Raw genomic sequence first — 19,523 nt, forward strand, 5'->3', positions numbered from 1 at the left:
AGGAGCAGGTGTGTAATTATATTAGGTGGGTTTTGTGATGGACAATAACATGACTCTATGCTCGCATAAGTGAATAGCTTCACCAACATGCTGCAAGTATTCATACAGGTGAGAGCATGAAAGCAAATATGTTACTGTTGGGGAGTAAAATGAACTTTCCAAAGTGTATTACTCTAAATGGACTTACATGGACCCTGACAGCTTAAGAACAATATCACAATACTTAAATTGGTGTGGTGGGGGTGACAATTTGATTGGTTATGCAGCTAAGCCAATTTGGTTAAATGCAATGGTATTATACTGCAGTTATGGACACAGAGAGGACCACTGACTGAGGTAACATATTTCTACAGCTTTTAATCTGCAAAGTCCCCACATTCATCAGGCAAAAGCAAATACACAATGAAAATCCCATTGCACATCTATGCATATTGTTCCTTTTTCATTACAAAGAGTAGAAATAATACCACAAAAATATATCTTGTTTGAACATATGTACATTCTTTCTATATTCGTTTTGACTTAGACTGCATGTCAAAACGTCCATAGAGAGAGGCAGAGATATCTGCATTTTAGTGGCTAGCCTTGGCGATCTTTGATATGAAGCAAGAGGTCTACTCTAAATACTGTACATGAAAAAGTTGACACAGACTCCATTCTAAAGCTCCACAGAAGCTTAGGATCTCAGAGGAGGTCTGGCTTAATCTCGTTATTAAATCTATCAATTCCTATTTGGAATTAATTATTTCCTGGACACCCATCAGGTAGACTTGGCTCAGACTGAGGTGTATGGTGCATTTTATTCACCCATGGCAAACTATAACAGTTCAATAGGTCTGCACATGGACATTCCCCTCGTCGCACAGTGATGATGTCAACACTGTGCATGAGAGCAGGAGGAGTAGAGGCAGAGTAAGATGAAGCTGTCGATGAGGAGAATGCCATAGAAACACCTCTTGGTGTGCAGACTTCTGCCTCTCTGGAAGCGTGTCAATAACACAGCCAGTAGCAAGAAGAAGGTGGCTATGTTTAATATGAGGAATACTCTAATATAAGAGGATGAGTTCGACAGACTGTCACTGTTGGCTGTTGCCAACATGTGGACCTCCTTGAACTGGCGACCCTTCACAAAGCCGCCTTTCCTGCCTTTTTTGGAGTCTCCATAATCCATAAAGGCCCTGGAGTCTCCATCTTCCTCGGGGCTCTCCTCAATAATCCTCTTTGTGCTCTTTGATCTCTCCTTCTTCTCCCTTACCTCGATCTGTCCAAAGATGTCCGGCAGGCTCTCTGAGAGCTTGTCCCCAAGGTTCCCCAAGGCTTTATTGGCCCCCTTGCCCTTGCCCTGTTTCTTATTCAGAGCAAACATTTTCTCAATGGCCTCCTCCGTCTTCTTCTTGTCAGAGAACTGGAGGAGACGCTCGGCCGTCTTGCGGAAGCTGGCCGTGTTGAGCACCCGGCCCAGGATGTGTCTCTCCAGCTGCTGGAAAACAGGCTTTGCGTGCTGGAGGTTGTCCTCTACTACATTGACATACTCCTCTACCTCCTCCGGTGTGCTGTTCTTCACTCCTGCTGCTTTCTCAAATACTATTTTCTTCTGGTCCACCAGCACCATGGCGAACAGAGGCTTGGTGGTCACCTCCCCAGTCAGCAGGTAGATGGTGTAGGTGTGCTCGTTGGTGGCCAAGTAAATGTTCACCCTATTAGCATCGCCACGCAGACTAAAGCTCTGCACGTCCACCCCTGGCCCAAAGAAGATGTAGGCCACCCTGGTATGGGGAAACCTCAGTGGCATTGTCACATTCACATAGTTAGAGCCGTTATAGGGGTACCCACGGGGATAGTTCCAGTACCCCAAGACCCCTTTCTCACTTAAGCCTGTGTCATCCATCCAAAACATTTTATATGGGTCTTCCCCATGTCTGACAAAGGCTCCGTGCACACCGTCTATTTTGGCGTCCTTAAAGGGCAGGTCTGTGTTGTGGAAGAAGGCGCTCATGGCCCTGGTTGGGCTGTCTGTCTCCAGATGGATATGATCCACTAGGACCAGCAGCTGGGGGTGCAGGAGCAGCATGTTCCTCTGGAAGCTCCTGATCTTCAGGTCAGGGTTGTAGGCCGACTGGCCCTCCCCACGGATGAACACCATGCCCTGCCTCTCCAGAGCCGCCTCCACCCTGCCCTGGGCGTCTGCCGGCAGCCCCACCTTGTACTTCAGCCACTTGGAGTCGCAGGCCTCTGTGACCTGGCCGTCCCATGGCTTGAAGCAGCTTCCTGAGGTAGCCGGGGAGAACAGCACTGCGTTGTTGAGGAAGGTGTACTTGGGCCCGTACAGAGCCTCTGTGATAAAAGGAACACCGTTAGGGGCGAACGTAAAGCTGTTCTGGTCAGGGTGCTCGTGGCCAGCGTTAAAGTTCCGCCACCCTTTGATCCAGTCTTTGTACTTGTTCCTGTGAACGATGTCAAATATGGCCCGTCCACCCAGCTTCCCCGACTTAAAGGAGAGGAAGGTGTGGTTGGTGTCTGCGGGTAGAGCACTTCCATACGTGACGACCCCCCAGTCCTCAAAGTAGTGGAGTTGGGATGTACCAAAATCTGCAGGAGCCCTGGGAGTCAGGCTGGGATCATACCTGCAGAATGGAAATAAAACAACAACAAATGAATTGAGTAATAATGTCATGAGCCCTCTCACTCCACCGGGTTACCACCTTAATTTGTTTCCACTCTGCTCACCTCTCTCTCTCTACTCAGCCTAACTAGCTCCACCTGTCCCTGCTCTGCTCGGCTCTAATTACTCTGCCAGCTGCGCTGCATTACCCACTAACCTCTCCCAGTATTTATAGTCCTGTCTTTCAGCTCTCCTTGGTCAGATCGTCTGCAAAGCTCACACCCGGAACCTGTTTGCTCGCGCTTCTGGCTCACCCTGGTTTTGTGACCCCGGACCTGCCTGTTTTTTGGATACTCATCTGCCTCAGGAGATCCAGACCTGCTTCTGCCATTACGACTCCTGACTACTCTTCAATCCCGGTAACTCTGACCAGCCTTCTGCCTTCCTACTACGTATTTTGGATTTCCCTTGAACTGTACTGCTGCCTGGTTTCATTCCGCCCTGTTGTGTCTGTGTCTCCCCCCCCCCAGGACTTCTGGACCACCCACCACCGGCTTCATTGGACGCATCGCTGCCACTGGGGGGGGCACAGACCCAGCGTATTGGACGGGACCCCTGTTACCCCTGGAGCCTTCATTCACTCCCTACTTCCCTTTGCCCTTAAGTTTAATAAACTTTCTGGTGTGACGCAATTGTGGTCCTCTGGTCGTCTGTCTGAACCGTGACAGTACGATCTGACCATCATGGACTCAGCGCACACTTCCCCCGACATGGAAACCGAAGAGCCTGAGCAACCCACCGCCATGCTACGCCTGGAACACACTGAGAGAGAGCTAGGCCGCATGAGCGGCGTCATCTCCTCTCTGCTTCAGGTCGGCCACCAACAGCATCAGCAGTTCCAGCAGCACCAGCAGCAGTCCCAGCAGCAGCAACAACAACTCGCCATGATCATTCAACTCCTCACCAACCTGACCCCAGCCAGTCTGCCCACCAGCCCTGCCCCCGAGTTACCTGCCCCGGTCATTGCAGCCGCTGCTCGGAACCCAAGATTGGAAACCCCGAGCGGTTCAACGGCGATTCAACCCAGGTCCGGCCATTCCTGACTAGCTGCCGACTTCAGTTCTCCTTGCAGCCAAGGACCTTCGCCACGGAGGGGGCTAGAGTTGGGTATGCCATCACTCACCTGACGGGCCGAGCTCGACTCTGGGGAACAGCAGAGTTCGAACGTCAAACCCCCGCATGTGCAACCTTCGACCTGTTTGCTGAGGAGATGCTGAAGGTGTTTGACCTGGATTCACCAACCGCAGAGGCGTCTCGTGAACTGTTCAGTATTCGACAAGGCAGACGTACAGTCGCAGACCATTCCATCGACTTCCGAACCCTGGCTAGACGAAGTTCTTGGAACACACCATCGTTGGTGGACGCGTTCTTCCATAGTTTGGCTGACTATATCAAGGACGAGTTGGTCTCCCATGAACTGCCTTCCACTCTTGATGAAGCCATCGCACTGACTGTCAGGATCGACAGAGGGATACAGACCCGTCGTCGTGAGAGGGGGGCGCCAAGGTCCACCTACTACCGGCATTCGGAGAGATCCGACTGGGCTCCTGTCATCTACTGCCACTCACCCAGGTCAGCTTGATCAGTCTGAGCCTATGGAGATTGGGCGAGCCTCTCTCACTCCTGCAGAGCGCCAGCGACGCTTCACCTCAAACCTCTGCCTCTATTGTGGAGGTGATGGACATCGTGTGGTAACCTGCCCTTTAAAGGGCCGAAGCTCACCGGGCATAGGGGGAGTCCGGTTGAGTTCAATGACCATCCAGTCCTCCGACCGCAAACCCCTGCTGCAAGTTCACCTCCGCCTCTCTGACTCAACTCACACCCTGGCTGCTCTGGTGGATTCTGGCGCCGAAGCCAACATAATGGACATCAAGCTGGCACGCCAACTGGGACTGGAGAACCTCCGTTTGACACCTCCTATTCCTGCCCGGGCACTGGACGGACACTTACTCGGATCGGTCACTCATGTCACGGCCCCGGTCTCGATGGGTCTGTCCGGAAACCATCAAGAAACTATCCAGTTTCACCTGCTCCCCCTCTCCAGGCCAACCCCTCATCCTGGGTTACCCATGGCTCCGCCCGGCACAACCCTCAGCTCGACTGGGTGACCGGGGTGATCAGGGAGTGGGGAGAGGACTGCCACCGAACCTGCCTGCTTGCTGCCGCACTACCCCCTCGGCCAGTACCTACTAACTCCGCTCCTGACCTCTCCAATGTCCCAGAATGCTACCATGGTCTCAGAGAGGTGTTTAACAAAGCTAGAGCCACACTCCTCAGATCCGTTGCCAGCTACACTACCGGGGCCAACCGTCGGAGAATTCCTGCTCCCACCTACCATGTTGGTCAAAGGGTGTGGTTGTCATCGAAGAACCTGCCACTCAGGGTGGAGTCGCAGAAGCTGGCACCTCGGTTCATTGGCCCATTCCCTATCATAAGAGTGATTAGCCCAACTGCTGTCCAGCTCCAACTGCCTAATTCCCTGAGGGTGCACCCCACTTTCCATGTGTCTAAGATTAAGGCCATCCATGAGAGTCCGCTGGTCCCTGCTGCGCCTTGTCCTCCTCCTCCACGGCTCGTCGATGGTGGTCTGGTTTACACCGTCCGCCGCCTGCTTCGGTCCAGACGGAGGGGTAGGGGTCTCCAGTACCTCATTGACTGGGAGGGCTATGGACCTGAGGAAAGGACCTGGGTGCCAGCTAGTCGGATTGTGGATAGGACTCTCATCACCGCTTTCCACCAACGGCATCCTGATCAACCTGCAATCCGTAGGGGCCGCCCCAGAGGGGTCCCTAACCGTCCTGCCCGCTCGGCTTCCTGTCCTGTGCCTGATCCTGTCTCGGGACCTGTCCCATCTCCCGACCACGGCCCTCCGGCTTCCTCCGAGGATGAGGACGTTCACTCGGACCGTTCGGAGGAGTTCTAGCCCTCCTCCGGCTCCCCTCCTCCCGCCCGGCGTGGTGTTGCTCTTGGGACTTCTGGGGCCGTCCCTTGGGGGGGGGGTTCTGTCATGAGCCCTCTCACTCCACCGGGTTACCACCTTAATTTGTTTCCACTCTGCTCACCTCTCTCTCTCTACTCAGCCTAACTAGCTCCACCTGTCCCTGCTCTGCTCGGCTCTAATTACTCTGCCAGCTGCGCTGCATTACCCACTAACCTCTCCCAGTATTTATAGTCCTGTCTTTCAGCTCTCCTTGGTCAGATCGTCTGCAAAGCTCACACCCGGAACCTGTTTGCTCGCGCTTCTGGCTCACCCTGGTTTTGTGACCCCGGACCTGCCTGTTTTTTGGATACTCATCTGCCTCAGGAGATCCAGACCTGCTTCTGCCATTACGACTCCTGACTACTCTTCAATCCCGGTAACTCTGACCAGCCTTCTGCCTTCCTACTACGTATTTTGGATTTCCCTTGAACTGTACTGCTGCCTGGTTTCATTCCGCCCTGTTGTGTCTGTGTCTCCCCCCCCCCAGGACTTCTGGACCACCCACCACCGGCTTCATTGGACGCATCGCTGCCACTGGGGGGGGCACAGACCCAGCGTATTGGACGGGACCCCTGTTACCCCTGGAGCCTTCATTCACTCCCTACTTCCCTTTGCCCTTAAGTTTAATAAACTTTCTGGTGTGACGCAATTGTGGTCCTCTGGTCGTCTGTCTGAACCGTGACAAATAATTGAGTAAATCAGTATGATAATAACATGTAAATCCATACAATACAGCATATATGTACAAAACATTAGGAACACCTTCCTAATATTGAGTTGCACCCCCTTTTGACCTCAGCCTCAATTCGTTGGGGCATGGACTATAAAAGGTATCGAAAGCGTCCCACAGGGATGCTGGCCCATGTTGACTCCAATGCTTCCCACAGTTGTGTCAAGTTGGCTGGATGTCCTTTGGGTGGTGGACCATTCTTGATACACACAGGAAACTGTTGAGGCTGAAAAACCCAGCAGCGTTGCAGTTCTTGACACACTCAAACCAGTGCACCTGGCACCTACTACCATACCCAGTTCAAAGGTATTTAAATATTTTGTCTTGCCCATTCACCCTCTGAATGGCACACATACACAATCCATATCTCAATTGTCTCAAGGCTTAAAAATCCTTGTTTGACATGTTTCTTCCCCTTCATCTGCACTGACTTGAAGTGGATTTAACAAGTGACATCAATAAGGGATCATAGCTTTCACCTGGATTCACCTGGTCAGTTTATATCATGGAAAGAGCATGTGTTCCTAATGTTTGTACACTCAGTGTATAACAGTACACTTAAATCAATAGAGAGAGAAAGAGCGAGAGACAAAAAGACAGAGAGAGAGAGAGATTCTCACCAGAGGAACTCTGTGTGCAGTGTGCACCATCTTTGTCCCTTCCCGGCCTGTCCCGGCCCCTCCAACACCCGGTTCTGATGGATCAGCTCAGCCAGCCAGTTCCCACTGCCGTTCCTCATCACATAGCGATCCAGGAACACCAGCTGGCTCTCGGGCCCGTAGAACCAGTTGTAGTTGGAATCTGCTATGGCTACAGTCCTCTGGAACCCTGGTGAGATGGAACAGGCAAGGGCAAAAGATCCATATGGATTATTTTACAGTTAAAATATAGGAGAAGGCAAATTCAATAGTGGCCTTTCATACTGGTTTGTTAGAGGAATATTGAATGTTATTATCATAAAACTCTGACAAATATGAAGTGACAGCTACATACTGTCCAAGGTCCAGTTTGGTATTTGGTATTTGGTCTTTTATTAAGATCCCCATTAGCTGTTGCAAAAGCAGCAGCTACTCTTCCTGGGGTCCACACAAAACATGAAACATGACATAATATAGAACATTAATAGACAAGAACAGTTCAAGGACAGAACTACATAACATTTTTTTAAAGGCTCACGTAGCCTACATATCAATACATACACACAAACTATCTAGGTCAAATAGGGGAGAGGCGTTGTGCCATGAGGTGTTGCTTTATCTGTTTATTGAAATCAGGTTTGCTGTTTATTTGAGCAATATGAGATGGAACGGAGTTCCATGCAATAATGGCTCTATATAATACTGTACGCTTTCTTGAATTTGTTCTGGATTTGGGGACTGTGAAAAGACCCCTGGTGGCATGTCTGGTGGGGTAAGTGTGTGTCAGAGCTGTGTGTAAGTTGACTATGCAAACAATTTGGGATTTTCAACACATGAATGTTTCTTATAAAAAGAAGAAGTGATGCAGTCAGTCTCTCCTCAACTCTTAGCCAAGAGAGACTGGCATGCAAAGTTTTTATATCAGCCCTCTGATTACAATGAAGAGCAAGATGTGCCGCTCTGTTTTGGGTCAGCTGCAGCTTAACTAGGTATTTCCTTGCAGCACTGGACCACATGTCTGGACAATAATCAAGATTAGACAAAACTAGAGCCTGCAGAACTTGCTTTTTGGAGTGTGGTGCCATCTCTTTATTACGGACAGTCCTCTCCCCATCTTTACAACCATTGAATCTATATGTTTTGACCATGATAGTTTACAATCTAAGGTAACGCCAAGTAATTTAGTCTCCTCAGTTCAGATGTACAAACAACATAGCTTTCTATTTGATGGAATGCATAGTAATACATAGGCTACAAAGTAATTATTAATTTCTTTCCTTTTTTTACAGAATAGGTAACAAAAGCTTTTACATGCATGCATGCCATGTCCTTAACATAAAGAAATGAGCCAATCTACAGGCCCTGTTGAGATCGCAGCTCCCTAGCTTTATTGCTGAAGCCATTTCCCCAACACACACGGTTCACATTAATTTGTCTCACTCTCATGATCTAAGGAAAATAATGGCAGTTTGGTGCCAAAAGGGATCTTAAAACCTAGCAACCGGTAGTAAATATTTAACCACAGTAAATCACATGTAAGCCAAAAACAATAACAGCAATAACCAAAATCAGTGCACAAGCGGAATGACAATATGTGTTTCCACTTCGTAAAAACTGTCTGTTTACAACATTCCTGCTGTGATGCAAAACTAGACCTTGGACAAACAAATGCCCAATGCAAATGATGTGGGGTCTGTATGCAGGAACACTGAGGTGATTTCATTTTTTCAAGGTCTAGCTTTGTAAGTCCAACACAAGATACATTTAAAACATGGCTCCTGTTTACAGTCTAACCTATCGGAACAACAACAACCCCCATCATTTGAACACACAGACATACAGTGGGGTCCGGATTTATTGGATCCCTTGAGAAAGATGAGCAAAAAAGACTGTATAAAATAAATAATACAAATACTGAGCTATATTGTATGCCAATAAAATGGGGAAAGTATATTTTATACTAATACAATTGCTCAGAGAAAGAGATTTTGTTTAACAAGTAATAAAACAAATTCTAAAAAGGATAGGGATCTAAATTATTGGCACCCCTGTTTTCAATACTCCAACACCCTACCCTTGCGAAGATAACGACACTGAGCTTTTTTTTATGAGATTGGAAGAAAACAATTTTTTTATGAGATTGGAGAACACATTGGGAGGGATCTCAGACCATTCCTCCATACAGAATCTTTCCAGATCCTTGATATCCTTCATCTACGCTTATGGACTGCCCTCTTCACACACATTTCAGTTGAATGCATTCAGTTGTACAACTGACTAGGTATCCCCCTTTCCTTTTCCCTTTCAATTCAAACAACAGGTTTTCAATGGGGTTCAAGTGAGGAGACCGAGATGGCCATTGCAAAATGTTGATTTTGTGGTCAATTAACCATTTCTTTGTGGATTTTGACGTGTGCTTGGGGCTATTTACTTGCTGGAAGATCCACTTGAGGCCAAGTGTTAGCCTCCTGGCAGAGGCAACCATGTTTTTGGCAAAGATTTCCTGGTACTTGGTAAAGTTCATAATGCCGTTGACCTTAACAAGGGCCACAGTTCCAGTGGAAGCAAAATAGCCCCATAACATCAAAGATATTTTTACTGTTGGTATGAGGTACTTTTCTGCATATGCTTCCGTTTTCCGATGCCAAACCCACCACTGGTGTGCGTGGCCAAAGAGCTCTATTTTCATGTAATCTGACCATAGCAACGCCTGGAGTTTGATAAACGGCATTGGCACTTGGATTGGAACCGGTGCTATGGTCAGATGACATGAAAATAGAGCTCTTTGGCATACAACATAGCTCAGTATTTGTATTATTTACTTTATACAGTCTTTTTTACTCATCTTTATCAAGGGTGCCAATAATTATGGACCTGACTGTGCAGGGTCAGTAAGTGCAGTGCAGTCAGTCAGAAGGCAGTTAGGCAGGATTATCTGGGAGAGAGAAAGCTGGCATTGTGGGTAGTGAGTCCAGCTTTCTCCTGGCTGCTGCAATTAAGAGCTGCTCTCTGAATGCAGCAGTGGCACCCAGCCCCAGTCACAATACAGAGAGTGTTGGCAGGGGGCTCTAAAATGTCCAGACCTGAGGGCCCCTCCTCCAGCACTGCCCTCCCCCTGACCATCAGCCAGGACAGGAGAGCAGAGGAGACAAGGGAAGAGGGAAGAGGGGAGATGGGGGGCTGGATCAGCACAGCTCCGACAGGCCCCCAGGAAGGTAACGCATGCATAATCCATATCAGGACAAACAAGTAGTCATACTCTCTAACATGGGGGTAATGCACCCAGGGGGTTTTCATGCCTAATCTACTTATAACTTGGGTAATTAATGTTGCCAAGAAGTGCCTCAGAGGTTCGCTATGGCATTTATGAACACTTATTTACACATTGATAACTTCCACTGTATTTCCTTTCAAAATAGCCTGTCTTGCTACCTATACAGTATCTATATCACCTTTGAATCTATCACGTGACATCTAGACTAAATGCACAGTCGATCGAACCAAGCAACTTCTTCAAAGGGAAACATTTAGGTAACACACCATTAAGAGGAGAAATTAAGTTATATTGAATTGAATGGCACACACACAACATCTATAACAGCTGTATTACCTGGCAGGATGGTCCTGTACATGAAGGCAAAGTGTTTGTGGAGCCAGGGGTGGCCGAAGTGGCTGATGGAGAAGTGTCTCTGCACCAGGAACATGTACTGGAAAAGGGAGCGGGTGGTGTATGTCCCGTAGGCCACGCCCTCATACAGCGAGCCGTCCGTCACGTCCTGCAGCAGCACCATTGACTTCTCCATGATGGCCAGGACCTGCTTGGTCCACAGGTAGGCCTCCTGCAGGTAACCTGGAACAGAACAGAGGAGAAACCAGGGTCAGCTTATTGGGTTTCAGAGGAAAGTCATGTCCGTCAATTACTCTAGAGCAGTGGTTCCCAAACATTTGTACTGTACTGCTGTCACCCAGCTAAAGTGTTTGTTTTCTTGAGACATACCCCAATTAAGCTAGGTGTAAAGTGCGGTCTCAAGTGAGGAAGGTCATAAATGTAGTTACAGTAAGCTACTCAGTCAGTCACATTCCCATATTTCTTCCTTTTTCTTTCCAGGAACTTCACACTGGAACCTCCCGTTATGCATGGAAAGTATGAAACTACCATACCAGACTAATGTATAGTCTCTCTCTCTCTCTCTCTCTCTCTCTCTCTCTCTTGAGAAGAAGTGACCATATAAACACTCCAACCACATTTCATTGAGGAATCCCAGTCCATCACGGGTGTCTGGCAGCTACCCAGTGGACTGAATCCACCCATCCACCCAGAGCCCACAGCCCAGCCCCAGACCTGGCGTCCACCACAGTGTTTGGTTTGGGCTGGGAGACCAGTGGCCTACACAGAGCAGGTATTTACCATCAAACAGGAACTGCTGGCACACAAAGACCACATTTACACAAACAGCATCTCACTACGCTCACGCTCACACCCCAGCTCCACACTCCATGTCCACACAGTGTTTGGACTGTTCTGCATTTTTCATTATTAGATATAGGCATCATGTATATAGGAATTAATAAACAAAAAAAAGTTGATATAATTAGAATCAAATGGAAAAAGTACATATAATTCAATCAAATCAGGGGCTTTTCTTCAGCCATACTGTTAGTGATGTTACTGGCTCTGGAGCTCTGGAGCCCCCCATCAGTACACATTAGTCATCCACACATTGAGAGCCGCTGCCTGGGGAAGGTCTGGTCTGTTAACTCCCCAGCACCATGACACTGAGGTCTGCAGGAATGTGTGAGGTCAAGGGATGGTGCCATTTGACTTGCCTTCTACTCCTTTGAGGTTCTTCACTAATTATGATTAGATTGAGAGAGACATTTCTGGTTCCTCTTAGTTAATTTCCAGGAATGAACAAAGAATGATTTCCCAAGAATGGAATAACTTCAAATGTTACGTAGGATCATGACAATCATATAGGCCTAGGTAATACTAGTTGGGAGAATAAAAAAGTCTAGACAATTGCTTAAACCTGCATCCACTTGAGAGGAATGGTAATATAATTTTCCACATTGTACCCAACGGGCAAAGACATTAAATAAACATTCCATTTTGCTTGACATTTGATTAAGTTGTCAATTATCTTAAACCAAACCTATAAACCCTGTTTGTGGTTGAATATAAGGTCAATTACATTGAAATAACAAGGGAACTACGTTGACTCAACCCATTTTGTGTAAAATAGACACTTTTCCACAAATGAATTAAGTGTTCATGTATAACAGCTTTAGTTTAAGGAACCAACACAATCTAGTGTGACTGTGGCTATGACTTTGAATGGCTCCCAGAGTCCCAGCATTCTACACTAGATAACAAAACTCAAGCACCTGGGTGGCCGTAGCAGAGAGGTGGGTGATTGAGGTCTTAGGGTTAACTCCTGATGCTTAACTACAGATGAACTCAGGGTAAACTATGCCACATATGGCTGTCCAATTAGGAGCGGAGCTAGGCAGCTGCCAAGCACCAACATACAGACACCTGCATCAGGAATGCACTGATCCCCTATAAGCTACTGTCCTGTGATCTAGTCATCTGACCCACTCTCTCCCTGTGGCTCTCCTTTTGGACAGAGCACATACAATATCCCTTCTGACTCACAATCAAGATTTGAAATGATAAGAAGAATATAGTATACATACAGTACCAACATGCTGAGCTTAACTTTCCCATATAATTTAGGTCTTAAGAGGTTTTATGCTTTGGAAAGATATGCCTTCCTTTATTTTCAACAGATGGAGCCTATCCCTTTCTTATGAATAAATGCTTCAAATGGCTTTTTGTCTCCCCCTATAAAATAATACACATAAAGAGAGGTGCTGTATTCTTCCATAAATCTCAGTAATATAGACCTGTGCAATACAATAGCTCTGAAAGAAATGTGACATGAGGCCAATGTTTGCTCTTGATTTCTTCTGGCAGTACCTTACAGGCAAAGTTCCATTTATTCACTGAGTTCTTAATAGAATAATATTTGCATGTAATGTCATACTTTTGCACAGGATATGAATGATAAATCCGTGACAAAGGAATGCAGGAAGTGAATATGATCATCTGCACAGCACACAGTAAAATAATTTTGCCGGAGTTAGGCCCTTAAATGAACTGGTCCAAGAATGAGAAAGCTAACAGTTTGCACGTTTCCTCAATCTGTCGTACTCAAAGCAAATACTGTATGTTAGTTTAGCTACCTTCTAATTAACTACCTTTTAACAATTTCCAAACTAAAACGTCCAAGTGCAAAGTCAGCTTTAAACATTTATACAGTCAGCACAAAGACCCCGTTATGACCAAATGACGTTTTTTTCCAAGGTAACAGAAGAGTTAACAACCAATGCTGCTGGACCACACTGTTTTTCCTCAACTTGAAACAAGCAATCTGATACAAAACAAAGAGGGGGTGCTATAATTCTCCAGAGTCTGCACCTCCTGCCCCCTGCCTCCCCCCACTCCTCTCTCATTTCACCCCCCTGCTCACTATCATAAACCAGCCTCAAAGAAAAACCACGGTGACCACAGTTATCTCCATAAGCCTGCTGTAATTTAGTTTACGTCGACTCTCATTATTTTTGTACCAGAAACAAGCTGTATTGCACTGCTGGGAGCAACAAGAACAACTTCACCTTCCTTTGGCCTCTCTGCCTCTGACTTAAACATCCAATAAAATACAACCAGGAAATGTAAACTAAAACAATAGAAGGAACATTTTTGAAATGTGCAGGAAATAACTAGGCCCTTTTTTTGTCATACATTCCTTCCTTTCACACTGAATCTACTAAGAAAAACAATGGGAAAAGGTCCATCCAGAATGTTATAGAATCGTATGGAGTCTCCGCTGGATTAAGTGCAGCTATGGAGAATACCCAGGGCTGACTGAACTGAAATTCCAGCCCAGAATGCTTCTCTCCTCAGGGGCAGAGGGGACTGCCTGGCAAGCCTCCCCTGGAGGAACCAATCTCACTCAAGTCATATGGAGCTGGATTGCTGCCATCCATTTAAGGCGAATGTGATTTAAAGTAACACAGGAGGGATGTGACTGAGGAGGAATTAAGTTGCCAAGAAGAGGCCACAGTATTCCAAAGAGGAACATGAATAGGCTGAATAGAAAACTACCAATCTACTGTTCCTATATATATCTAGTCTACAGAGTAAGTAATATAGGAACCCTCTGAAAGCTGATAATGCAGTAATCATTGTGTTTCTCTGTGTTTATCTGCACAGACACGCACACACACATACATACACACACACACACACACACAGTGCATGGATCAGAGGTACTCACCCTGGGTCATGTAGACCAGGCTGCCGGTGAGGAGAGCCACACAGTTGGTGGGCTGGTGGTTGTGCAGGTACTGGAAGCCCCAGCCGCGGATGTAGGACTTCTCATACATGTAGCGCGTAGCGTTGCCGATCACCTGCAGGAAGCGCTCCTGCTGCACCTTGCTCAGGTACTCATACAGGAAGTCATACGCTGTGGCAAAGCCTACCAGAGAGTGGGCTAGAGGAACCTCATCCCAGGGAGCATCCTTTACCAACCTGCAAGACACAGAGAAACGGATAGATAAGTATAGTCATCTGTAAGAAATACGTGTTCAAGACTTAACCCTATGAGACACACGGTTGCAAAAATGCAACACTGCCTAAATTGCATCCTGTACAGGTCCTAAACTAAAAAAAGAATGTCAAATATCTCGTTCAGTGCTATTTCTAGGCATACGTGACATTAGCGGCCGCTTAGGGCCCTGCAGCTGCTAGGGCCCCCCCCCCCAAAAAAATGATATATATTTTTTGATGGGGGGTGGGGGGGGTCAGGCAGGGTCTCAACTTACTGTTATATGGAGTAGTAGTAGAATACACAAGGTGCAATTTCAAAATTTGGTTGTGCATCAGCAGTTTTCCTCTTGTTATGTCAGTCACTGACAGTCACTCAATAAGCCCATGTCAGCTAACATTTTATAGATTGCTAGGTACGTTAGTCTAGCCAGCTATCTAAACCTTTCAGTAATCATGGTCGGATTACTGACCAGGCACGCAAGGCATGTGCCCAGGGGCCCTGACCTCCACAGGGCCCCCATTGATTTAGTTAGTTGCTCTCAGATATCATAGGAAATCATAGGAAAATGTGTATTATCGCATGAAATCAACTTTCAAACTGCAAAAATTAATGTTCTCTCATCTCCATAGAAACATTTGTAGAATTGCAGAAAATTGACTTTAAAACAACAACATTTTCTCTACGCCCTTTGGCAAAATGTGTAGAAATGTTGGCCCCCAAAATACTAGAAAAGGCCCTGATCTCCTTAAACCCAAATGTATCTCATAGTAATATTTGTTGTGTGTTAGTATGATTATAGTGGCATCAATAGTCTCTGAAATATTAGAAACCTGTCCTCTCGTCTGACACCACACTGGTCCCCTACACAAGCATATATTGTAGGCCATCCATGTAAGTACATGATTTGAAATATTTTTTCCTGTCTTCTCTAAGATGTAGTGGTTATGTATAAAACATTTTAGAAACTAACATTCTGAGCCAGAGCTGGAGGTCATTTGTAAGTGTTTCAAAAACGTATAATTGTTCTTAAAGGGTTGCCAAACTGAGACATAGAGCCACATTCATCTGTTGATAGACAAGTAAGAGAAATTGTTTAGCTTCAAAGTAATGCAAGTAAGTGTCACACGTGCTGTAGGTGGGTGTAGTGGTGGAATCAAACGCAGAACACCGAAGGATAGTCCAACAGACTTTAGTCGATCTCCAAACAGGAAAATATGACAACACTTGCCCGAAGGCAAAAATTACGCACGAAGGCGAATAAACAAAAAGCGCACTAACAGGTGCGTAACACTCCAACGCAGTGGAGGAAAGCTCAACCGAGCGAAAGGGCGAAAATAAGCCCAACACACGACAGACCAAAATCAATAACACACAACACTAGACAAACACAACGAGAAACTTATAGGACACTAATTAGGCTAAATGAGAACAGGTGTCACTACAAACAGACAAAAGCAAACGAACATGAAACATACAACGGTGGCAGCTAGTATTCCGGAGACAACGAACACCGAAGCCTGCCCGAACAAGGGAGAGAGGCAGCCTCGGCCGAAACCGTGACAGTACCCCCCCCTTGACGCGCGGCTCCAGACGTGCGCCGACTCGGCCTCGGGCCGACCCGGAGGACGCGGAGCAGGGTGCGTCGGGTGCCCACGATGGAATTCCGTCCAGGAGAGACGGGTCCAAAATGTCTCTCCTCGGCACCCAGCACCGCTCCTCCGGACCGTACCCCTCCCACTCCACTAGATATTGGAGACCCCCATCCGACGTCTCGAATCCAAGATGGACCTCACGGAGTACGCGGTGCCCCCTCGATGTCCAATGGGGGCGGAGGAGTCTCCCTGATCTCACTTTCTTGGAGTGGGCCAGCTACCACCGGCCTGAGAAGGGACACATGGAACGAGGGGTTAATACTTTTATATTCAACAGGTAGTTGTAATTTGTAACACAACTCGTTCAACCTTCCCAGGACTTTAAATGGCCCTACAAACCGCCGACCCAGTTTCCGACAGGGCAGGCGGAGGGGCAGGTTTCTGGTAGAGAGCCAGACTCGATCACCAGGTGCGTACACCGGTCCCTCACTGCGGTGGAGATCGGCACTCGCCTTATGACGTCGGAGGGCCCGCTGCAGGTGGACGTGTGCAGCGTTCCATGTCTCCTCCGAGCGCCGCGCCCACTCATCCACCGCAGGAGCCTCGATCTGGCTCTGCTGCCAAGGTGCCAGAACCGGCTGGTAACCCAACACACATTGGAAAGGGGTTAGGTTAGTGGAGGAATGGCGTAGGGAATTCTGGGCCATTTCGGCCCAGGGAACGTACCTTGCCCACTCCTCCGGCCGGTCCTGGCAGTATGTTCTAAGAAACCTACCCACATCCTGGTTCACACGTTCCACCTGCCTATTACTCTCCGGGTGGTAACCCGAGGTGAGGCTCACCGAGACCCCCAACCGCTCCATAAAGGCTCTCCAGACTCTGGAGGTAAATTGGGGACCTCGATCAGACACAATATCCTCGGGTACCCCGTAGTGCCGGAACACATGGGTGAATAGGGCTTCGGCAGTTTGCAGGGCGGTAGGAAGGCCCGGCATGGGGAGCAAACGACAGGCCTTAGAAAACCGGTCCACAACGACCAGTATAGTGGTATTCCCCTGTGAAGGAGGAAGGTCAGTAAGGAAATCCACCGAGAGGTGGGACCATGGTCGTTGTGGAACGGGCAGGGGTAGTAACTTACCCCTAGGCAGATGTCTAGGCGCCTTACACTGGGCGCACACCGAGCAGGAGGAAACATAAACCCTCACATCCCTTGCCAACGTGGGCCACCAGTACTTGGCACTAAGACAGTGCACTGTCCGGCCGATACCCGGGTGTCCAGAGGAGGGTGACGTGTGAGCCCAATAGATCAATCGATCCCGAACCTCGAGCGGAACGTACCTCCGACCCTCCGGGCATTGTGGTGGACTAGGGTCGGTGCGTAACGCCCGCTCGAGCTCAGCATCGACCTCCCACACTACCGGTGCCACCAGACACGACTCCGGCAGTATGGGAGTGGGCTCCACGGACCTCTCCTCCATGTCATACCGCCGAGACAGCGCATCTGCCTTACCGTTCTGTGACCCAGGGATGTACGTGATCTTAAATGTAAACCGGGTCAAAAACATATTCCATCTAGCCTGCCGAGGGTTTAGCCTCCTCGCTGCCCGGATGTACTCCAGGTTACGGTGGTCCGTCAAAATGAGGAAAGGGTGTTGAGCCCCCTCAAGCCACGGCTAACAGCTCCCTGTCCCCTACGTCATAGTTTCGCTCCGCCGGACTGAGCTTCTTGGAATAAAAGGCACAGGGGCGGAGTTTAGGTGGCGCGCCTGACCGTTGTGAAAGCACGGCTCCTATACCGGCCTCAGACGCGTCCACCTCTACCTGAAATGGTAAAGAGGGATCCGGATGTGCCAGCACTGGAGCCGAGGTAAACAGGTCCTTCAACCTCCCAAACGCCCTGTCCGCCTCGGCAGACCACTGCAGACGCACTGGACCCCCCTTCAAGAGAGACGTGATGGGAGCTGCCACCTGTCCAAAACCCCGGATAAACCTCCGGTAGTAATTCGCAAACCCCAAAAACTGCTGCACCTCCTTCACAGTGGTTGGTGTTTGCCAATTACGCACGGCTGACACCCGGTCTACCTCCATCTTCACCCCTGACGCAGACAACTGATACCCCAAAAAGGAGACCGACTCCTGGAAAAACAGACACTTCTCTGCCTTAACATACAGGTCGTGCTCCACCAGCCTCCGCAACACTCTGCGCACCAGGGCCACATGCTCGACACGGGTAGGCGAGTACACGAGAATGTCATCTATGTACACAACGACCCCCTGCCCCTGCATGTCCCTGAAGATCTCATCCACGAATGATTGGAAAACTGACGGAGCGTTCATCAACCCGTATGGCATGACAAGATACTCGTAATGGCCCGAGGTGGTACTAAAGGCTGTCTTCCATTCATCGCCCTCCCTGATGCGCACCAAGTTGTACGCGCTCCTGAGATCTAATTTAGTGAAGAAACGCGCCCCATGCAAGGACTCAGTCATGGTCGCAATCAGCGGGAGTGGATAACTGTACTTCACCGTGATCTGATTGAGACCACGGTAATCGATGCACGGGCGTAAACCCCCATCCTTCTTCTTCACAAAAAAGAAACTCGAGGACGCAGGGGAAGTCGAAGGCCGTATGTATCCTTGTCTCAGAGATTCGTCTATGTAAGTCTCCATAGCTTTCTTCTCCTCCTGAGACAGAGGATACACATGGCTCCGTGGGAGCGCAGCTCCTGCCTGGAGGTCTATCGCACAATCTCCCTGCCTATGGGGTGGCAACCGCGTCGCCCTCGACTTACTAAACGCGATGGCCAAATCCCCATACTCAGGGGGAACGTGCAATGCGGGCACCTGGTTTGGACTCTCCACTGAGGTAGCCCCTACGGAAACGCCCAAACATCGACCCACACACTGGGCAGACCACTCCATCAGAGCCCTCTCCTGCCACGAAATAAATGGGTTATGGGTACTCAACCAGGGCATGCCCAGCACCACCGGATACGCAGGCGAGTCAATCAGAAATAGCTGAATCATCTCCTGATGACCCCCCTGCGCACACATCCTAAGTGGCGCAGTGACCTCCCTGATCAAGCCCGCACCCAACGGACGGCTATCTAGGGCATGAACGGGGAAAGGGACATCAACAGGAAGAAGGGGAATCCCTAAGGCTAAACAAAACTTCTTATCAACAAAATTCCCAGCCGCGCCTGAATCTACCAGCGCCTTATGCTGGGAATGAGGTGCTACCTGTGGAAAACTCACAGGTATACAGAAATGTGCAACAGAGAGCTCTGGGTGAGTGGGGCGCCTACTCA

The 19,523-nt window shown here is 48.5% G+C and overlaps 1 protein-coding gene across 3 annotated transcripts in view; it reads right to left on the reverse strand.

Annotated features, from left to right (window-relative positions):
* Positions 1–337: 337 nt before the first annotated feature.
* Positions 338–19,523, reverse strand: part of LOC121549016 (dermatan-sulfate epimerase-like) — a 28,964-nt gene continuing 9,778 nt past the window's right edge. For all 3 annotated transcript variants that reach the window (XM_041860785.2, XM_045210249.1, XM_045210250.1), the window contains 4 exons: positions 14,351–14,604; positions 10,621–10,860; positions 6,993–7,200; positions 338–2,624 (listed from right to left, as the gene is read on the reverse strand). In XM_041860785.2, the coding sequence (XP_041716719.1) occupies positions 875–2,624; positions 6,993–7,200; positions 10,621–10,860; positions 14,351–14,604 (2,452 nt within the window). In that variant the 3' untranslated portion in view covers positions 338–874. The remainder of the gene's footprint in view (positions 2,625–6,992; positions 7,201–10,620; positions 10,861–14,350; positions 14,605–19,523) is intronic.

This window comes from Coregonus clupeaformis, chromosome 33 (assembly GCF_020615455.1).
Source record: "Coregonus clupeaformis isolate EN_2021a chromosome 33, ASM2061545v1, whole genome shotgun sequence".
Lineage (NCBI taxonomy): Eukaryota > Metazoa > Chordata > Actinopteri > Salmoniformes > Salmonidae > Coregonus > Coregonus clupeaformis.